Genomic DNA, 7,914 nt, shown 5'->3' with positions numbered 1-7,914 from the left:
AAAACACTATTGTTATTGTTTTTCAAATATTCTATACTTTTTCAATTATATAACTTTTAAAGCTTCTGTGCGGATTTTATGTAACATTTTTATCTCTCTTTCCTTTTGTATCTAAAACATACTGGCATATAGTTTGACCGTTAAAACCGGAGATATTTTCCTTTTATGCGTGTATAAAATATTTTTATATACATATATAAAAAAAAAATTTATATATATATATATACCTATACAGGATATATAAAAAATTAGGTCCTAAATATATAACTCATAAGGTAATTTTATATTTACATATCAACTTATCAGCACTGTTAATTTAAGCGCCGTGATACAATTTGAAAAGAAATATCTACTAATTAATTAAATATTATCATTAGCTTCATTTTATAGAGCTGATTTTTTATACATCCTGCACGCGAGCACACCCTCCCCCCTCCCCCCCCCCACCACACACACAAATACACCCACACAATTTTTATACACACGTACGTTTCTCTGATAAACCAATATCTTTTTCAGTGTTACAATTTTTCCATCGCGAAAATGTGATATATCATCATCGGTTTTACGCGCGAAAGATCTATTTTTGCTTCGCGTGATAAGCCCGCCAGGGCAGCGGGTTAAGATTCTGCGCAATCTGCGAAACTTTCGCGTACAAGAGAGATCACGCGTATATCTCGCGATATATACGACGTCGAAAAAGAATTCGCGGGTGTTGTGACAGCGGCGCGTAATGGCCGGCCGATCATCCGGCTTTGTTTACGTCTCTCGTCTCGACGTGACGGCCGGGGCCCCGCACGTCACTATCGTCACGGGAAAACCGGTTCGCCGTTGGATTTAGTCGGTTTCGATATCAGACTGCCGCTGGGGGAGTTCAAGAAGGCGACTCGCGATTAACTTGTACCCGGTCACTCGCCGAGCCGTTCGCAGCCAGTTTTAAACGAGGCTCCTCTCCGTTTTTTCTTCCATTCTTTTAGAGACTCGTGCACGCACGTGACGCGCGATAATGGGACGCCTACTACGAGCCGACGAGCGGTCGAAGAACGCTCTATTACGACGCGTGATATTCTCCTTTTAATTAGAACAGTTTTGTCTCGCTCCGCCTTATCTTACTTTATCTAAAAGAGAATTCTCATATGTAAAACTTAATTATCGCGATGTCTGTGATTTTACTGGCGCGAGAGTCAAAAGCCTCTTGCATATTTTAACAGCATGAAGAAACATGAGGACGAATTATAAAACTGCGAGAATGTAACAAAAGAAACGAGCTATATATAAGTTTCACTTTGGACGATCTACAATTTGGGTTAGAATTCAGGATAGAATTCCACTTAATGTACGGCATATAAAATTAGAGAGAACTCTATCATGAAACCTAAAACGAATTATAAATTATATGAAGTTTAAAATGCGATTTTAAACATAAAATTATTTTATACGTATCTGGTTGATTGACAAAAGAAAATAATAGCAAGTGATGCGTTCTAGTGATTTTTGATAAAAATCATATGATAAAATTTGATCTTGGGATTAACTGATTTCAAATGTTTTCTCTTCTCTCTCATGGTTCGAATATACTTAGTATTCAGGAAGAGGAAACAGAGGAAATAGTGACGGTAGCGCATTCACTTTCGTAATAAATGTACAGTTTTTATTCTTGAGCTATCGTTCAGTGTGTATCCAATATAATCATTTGTTAACTTACTAAATACAAATATTCTTACTTCTCACGCGTATCTTACGCCCATGTTATTTTACGGCACAAAACGAATTGTACTTCTATACATGCTATGAGTCGCGTATCGTCCCTATCATCTCAATAATGGATGATCAATGGAAAAAATTTAATCACTATCATGTGTGGAATATAATTAATATATTAAATAGGAAGATTTTTCTGCCGGCAGCACGTTGATTGCGCGCTTTTGTAAATTGTTTTAAATACTTCCAATATAAGATTATGCAATTATAAATCCGATTAATCTTTCATTCGAACTTGTAACAAGATTTAGTATTTGCTTCATTTTTTTTTTAGCTCATACATTAAACTTGAAACAAATGCTAATCATGTTTATAATTTTACTTAAAAATGTACAATTTAATCTCACACAATATTAATTAATCGTCGCTTAATTGTAAGAATGTGATTAAGATAGCTCCTGATAAAAAAACAATCAGTGCGATTTCAATGTAAAATAATCAGCGTTCACCTGCAATAGTCTAAAATCGACGACGTGTGTATATGTGTATATTCAGAATTGAAAGACAACTGTTTCAAAGTCAAAAAAGTACGTTGATCTTTAAAATCAACCCTCATAGGCGATAGCATACCTTTTTTTTTAGAACTGTGAATAGATTCCTAATGTAGAACGAGATATCGTTCCTGATGATATCTCGTGCCAGATACTCGTCCCATTCACAAAGTATCGTAAACATTCGGCAATCTATTAATGGTGTTCAATCACGTTCCCCTCTCTCCTCAGCTCGTTCCTCCGCCCTAGCCTTCATTCTGGTGATGAACGCTTGGCCTTTGTTTTTTCGGAAGGTCTCGTACGGATCGTTCAGATTGATACCGACTCCTTTGTATTGATCGTTCTTATCCCGAATCTCGCCTCCTGAAATTGGCGCCTCAATGCCTTGCTCGTTGGCTCCGAGACCAGCACCGCTCCAGCCCATTTTCTTGAGCAATTGATGCCCTTTATTACTCTCGTCCAGGCTAATCTCTTGCGGTGCTTTGCTATAAGTGGAACCACTGAAAGTAATACAAAACGAAATTGTCTATAATAAGACAATTATTGCTGGAAAATAGAAAATGAGGATATACAAAGAAAAGATACATTCGAAGATTACGATTCATTGTTGCAAAAAGCTGGTTCCACATTAGTTGCATCGCACCGTCGCAAACGTTGTGATCCAATCAGCGTCGAGCTAGCTTAACGTTGACTGGATCTCTACCGGATCACAACGTTTGCGACGCTGCGATGCAACTAATGTGGAACCAGCTAAAAAGAGACAAACAAGACGTGAAAACGACAACATTGCAGAAGTTAATAAGATAACGCATAGCTCTGTGTGAGAGCGATCGGTTCGCAGTCAGCGAGTCCCAAGTTCAATCCGCGACCTTTATCTCGTATATGCCTCAGTTTCGTGAAATATTGATTGGAGAGTTGAAAATTGAGTGGAGGCGTTACGAGATTCGGATAGTAATCTGTTTCCGGAATTAGTATATTTCATTCTACGTTACAGAAGTTAACACTTACAGAAAACTGGGAGGAGTTGGACTTCTATCCTGCCTATCCATTCTCCTATCGGGACTGCGTTCTTTATTACTATTTCTTCTCCTTCGGCTTCGATTAACGTGATTGCTGTTGCGACTGTTGCGTCTGTGATTGGTCGCGGGCGATCTCGATCTACTTCTGCCTCGCGACCGGGAACGTGATCTGCTGCGTGACTTACTCCGGTAGCGTTTCTTTGGAGGACTAGGGCTCTTAGATCTCGGTCGTAAAATTGGCGATGGAGATTTCGATCTCTGCCTAATGCCAGCGGTTATATCCTCTTCTTTACGCTTGCGGGCGGCATTTTTCGCCTTGTAGTATTCATATAATCCTAATTTTTCCCATCCATCACTGTAATATAAATCGAAAATGATATATTCATAGAGTAACTATATACAAAAGTATAACGATTCATATATTTTTATATCTTTTCATTTTTATTACATTCTTTTCTTATTATACATGTACAAAATTTTCGTATTTACCTATCTCTAGGAGAATCATGATTTGGTGGTGCATAAAATGCTTCTACAGCTGCAACTAAACGGTCACTCGGCGGAGCTGGGGGTGGAAGTCTTATCGCATCTGGGTCCAACGGCTTGTATTCACCATCTTCCAGCTTTATTAGGGGTACCATCAAACCAGCTGGAAGCTCGAAATAAGGCATACTAGGCATTAAATCCTCAACAGAGGGCTCGTGAATAACAGGAGGTGGTCCAAAACCCGGCGGTGGTTTTGAGAAGTCAGGCAGAGGAACGTTGCTAAACGGCGGCGGTTCGTTCGAAGGTGGGACACCCCATCCTGGTGGTGGTTGACTGAAATTCACATCTGTACCCATCGTGTTTGGAGGACCTGAATGACTAGGCGGTATTGATATACTTTGTTGACTCTGCACAAATAAAAGTTTTCGTAAATATAAAAATAATAAACATTTACAATGAACGTATAATAGGCCTGAGCCGAGCATAAATATAAATATTTAAAGGGGAAAAAATGGCACTACCATTTGAGGCGGTGGCGGCGGCGGCGGTGGCGGAGCTTTCAATTGCTGATCTATCGCCATCTTTTGCTGTTCGATATTCTGGATCTGTCTGAGTGCGTGAGTAACAAATGCTTGATGCTGCGCTTGATAATTATCGAATGTCTGTTTGGTCGATGCTGTAATAGGAGTAATCGCCGTGGCGTATTGCGCTACCAAATTAGCCTGGTATTCTGACCAGGATGTGCTCGGTTGTTTCAACTTATCTATGATGCCCTCGTCAAAGTAATTATTCTTTGATTCCCACAAACTCAACAGTTTATTTAACTTATTGAGCTGCTCTTCCGATGCTGCTAGTGAAGTGTTACAGAACATGGGGACAACAACACTTTCCATTGCTTTGCGAAGATCCATAGACTTTTTTCTCGCACTGAGGAAGTATCCAATTATATATCTCGTGCATAGTTAGTGATATGGCATTTTAGTTTATGAAATATCGTTTGATATAAAATTGTAGATATAAATGTTTAAAAAATAAAAAAAACTAGCGGTCATAAGAATTATATTGGAATTATTTTTGAGAATTGATTATAATTATGAATATTTAATAAAAATGATCCATTTTGTTCATTTGATGTTATAAAATTATAAATATAAATAAATATAACTATTTAAAAAAATAAAAAAAAAAACTACCAGTCGTAAGCATTATATTGAAATTATTTTGAGAATTTATTATAACTTTGAATATTTAAAAATAATAATCCATTTTGATTATTATGATCAGATTGCAATTAATTTGTGCTATATATGATACATATGTGATATGTATCACATATGGACGTTTATACTAACCAATGATGTAATACGTCATTCACCAGATAAATAATATGTAACTTATGGCTGAAGGTTGTCCCCTGAATTACTCTGGAAAAGAATATTTAGATGAGGATTAAAAAACGAATATATTTTTCGCACATAAATAATGAAAAATGTATGTTAAAGCATACCTTTTCAGCAAATGATCTGCGACAACTTGATTACTCTGCGACGTAAGCGAATGCTGAAGTATCCAGGCCTTTCCTGCGCTTATGCTATCCTTCGTGCAGCTATCGATGATCGGTTGTAGGACCGTGTCAAATGCAGCCAAGTCTGTGTTTGTGTTTTGCGCGCTATTTTGCAGAGCCTGTTCCTGTGCCTGCCTCACAGCATCCTCTACCCTTCCCTGCTGTTGTGCCATTAACGCAGCATGCTGCGCAGCCAGGTTCTGTTCAGACTGTCTCACTTGCTCCTGCAACGTCGTCTGCTGCGACTGTAGATTCGCCAACTCATTCTGCAGCCACGCGGGCGGGCCCGCGATGTTAACCGCTTGCGCGACACCGGCGATCGGCGGATTCACACCTCCCATGGCGCCGGAAACCGGTCCAATCGGCGGTCCTGCATTTCCCGGTCCTCCGATCTGCCCAGGCAAAACGGGACCGCCCTGGCTTCCGACCTGGGGTCCAATCCCGACTACCGGATTTATTCCATTGTTTTGCGTACTCAGACCGGACGCAAGATTGACGTTATTCAGTGGCTGCGAGACGGCGTTTGCGGCTGTTTGCTGCTGCTGCGAAACGTTTAAACGTGGGTCTGCATTTTGCATTGGATTTATTCCTTTTTGCTTTAAAACTGTAAACGAATGACGGTGGATTATTGTGAGATGCTGAGTCCTTGTCAATCGATATTTGAAAAATTTGTATACAAATAGTTCGATTCTGTTTTTTTTTTCTGCGAAGTCTTATCTTGTATCGGTGCATATAAGAAAATTCTTGGGCATTTACACGAGAGAAGTATAGTATCAGAAAATTCGGCAAATCTTTTGGGAGCACTATAGTCTTTTTTTTTCTTTTCTTTTTTTTTTCTTTTTTTTGGCATTTTTACAGTACTAAGATATATTACAGGGCACGCTATTTTTGGACGGTGGGTCGTATTTCCCACACATATCGAAGCAATACAGCGACAATGTATTTTTCACGTTAGATAAACTCCAGCAAGAATCTTAAAACTACGTTCTTCTCAAAATCGCCATGGCCAAGGAATGCAAGGTGTCTTTAGTGTAAAAGTGTTCCGCTTAACAAATAGCAATCCCAAAAATCTTGAGAGGAAGAGTGTTTCCTATTCGACGGATAACTGTTTTTTTTTTTTGTATATTTGCAATGATGAAGAATCAGACTCTGTATCGCTTTTTCAAAGTCATTCCTTTGCTGGTTGAATAAAGCATGGTCTGCTTTTTTATGCTTCTTAATCGCAGTAGCTGCTAATGGGATATGTGTCCCACTTACTGGCTTGCTCTGTAGTCACTTTGTACTGATAGTAGTTGAAGTGCTCCCCCCCAAACAGGAAACCGAACTTCGGGTTGTCCTTCTGCTTGTTTTTTGTCATCTGCTCGAATTCTGGCCCATTGCGAGCAACAAACTGCGCCAGTTTGTCTATGATGTTCCGTAATTCTGTGTCTGAATAATATAAGTGAAAAGAACGACAAGAATCAGATCAAAATTAACATTTAACTAATTAGAATCTATAATCTAATAACTAGACTCTAGTTATAGATAACATTGGAAGATACTTGAAATTAAAACTAAACAAAAAGTAATGTATAAATAAAAAGTAGTATAAATAAAACAATTATATATACATTATTCTAATTATTGTAAAAATAACAAAAATTAACTTCAGTAAAGTAAGAATTCATTATAATAAAATCCATATAGGTATATATCTGTAAAATTAATAGCGAACGTTATATTAATTATCCGTAAAAATCCTTTATTATCTTTATTACCTACGTTTGAATGACGTGTAGATTTTTACAAATAAATAACCTAATGAACTCCGGACACCAATGACTTGAAAGAGCATTATTTGACTATTCTGCTCCCATAGAAAGTCGCTCGACGATAGGCCAAACAAAACGGCAAGGTGTGCAAGCAAAAGATTCGCATTGTGTTTTCGTAGTTAATGCGTGGGGACGGAATGCGTGGGTTAATTAATTAAGTATCGGCTCTCGCGGGCGAGAGCGAGGGGCGAGGTGCGCGAGAGAAGAAACGTGTGCGAGAGAGAAAGAGAGAGAGAGAGAGAGAGAGAGAGAAAGAGAGAGCGCGCGCCTATGCGGCTGAATCGGCGTGCTCACCTGCGGGTGCCTGGTCCATCCTCGCGAGGGACGCTCGATCGTCGGCGGTTCCGTCAAAGTTACGCCGTTAAAACGTAGCGTGCACGTACCGTCCGATCGCTCGATTGTCGCACCGTACAGCCGAAAAACGAGGCGCTGCTTCGTGGTGCATTATTCACTCACTCACGGCGGACCGGACAACGCGCTAGAAATCGCCATTACGACCTCGCGGTGGCCGGCAGTGCCGCCAACATCACCGTCACCACCGGGCAACGAGCGTCGCGTCTCGATTGGTCTCGATGCTCTCTCTCTCGAGCACTCGGTCACGGAACACTTCAGCCACACATCCTGCTGTGCACATCGCATTCGAATAAACTATGTTTGGCCAAAATATGTTGACCAGTTATAATTATTTTTTTATAACATTTAATTTAATTACCGTTTCGTTCTTGTAACAGAAATATGATTGGACAATTTTCTTTATGCCTATGTGATTATATGCATTTATG

At 39.3% G+C, this 7,914-nt stretch overlaps 1 protein-coding gene across 1 annotated transcript; it reads right to left on the bottom strand.

Moving 5' to 3' along the window:
- Positions 1-1,629: 1,629 nt before the first annotated feature.
- On the bottom strand, positions 1,630-7,665 carry LOC105455094 (calcium homeostasis endoplasmic reticulum protein). Its single transcript, XM_011698149.1, has 8 exons — positions 7,427-7,665; positions 6,579-6,749; positions 5,265-5,925; positions 5,110-5,181; positions 4,279-4,684; positions 3,761-4,164; positions 3,261-3,626; positions 1,630-2,752 (listed from the first exon to the last, which is right to left on the bottom strand). The coding sequence occupies exons 1-8, from the start codon at positions 7,443-7,445 to the stop codon at positions 2,458-2,460; spliced, it is 2,394 nt and encodes a 797-aa protein (XP_011696451.1). The 5' UTR covers positions 7,446-7,665; the 3' UTR covers positions 1,630-2,457.
- Positions 7,666-7,914: the final 249 nt, after the last annotated feature.

This window comes from Wasmannia auropunctata, unplaced genomic scaffold (assembly GCF_000956235.1).
Source record: "Wasmannia auropunctata unplaced genomic scaffold, wasmannia.A_1.0 LD335939.1, whole genome shotgun sequence".
Lineage (NCBI taxonomy): Eukaryota > Metazoa > Arthropoda > Insecta > Hymenoptera > Formicidae > Wasmannia > Wasmannia auropunctata.
The sequence above is the reverse complement of the archived record's forward strand: the minus strand, read 5'-3'. Positions and strand labels throughout refer to the sequence as shown.

Bases quoted from the DNA above. Each gene is read 5' to 3' on its own strand.
- LOC105455094 (XM_011698149.1), bottom strand. The intron at 4,685-5,109 runs GTTAGTATAAAC...ATACTTCCTCAG, and splicing joins AATGACGTATTACATCATTG to TGCGAGAAAAAAGTCTATGG. The intron at 4,165-4,278 runs GTAGTGCCATTT...TTATTTGTGCAG, and splicing joins CGCCGCCACCGCCTCAAATG to AGTCAACAAAGTATATCAAT.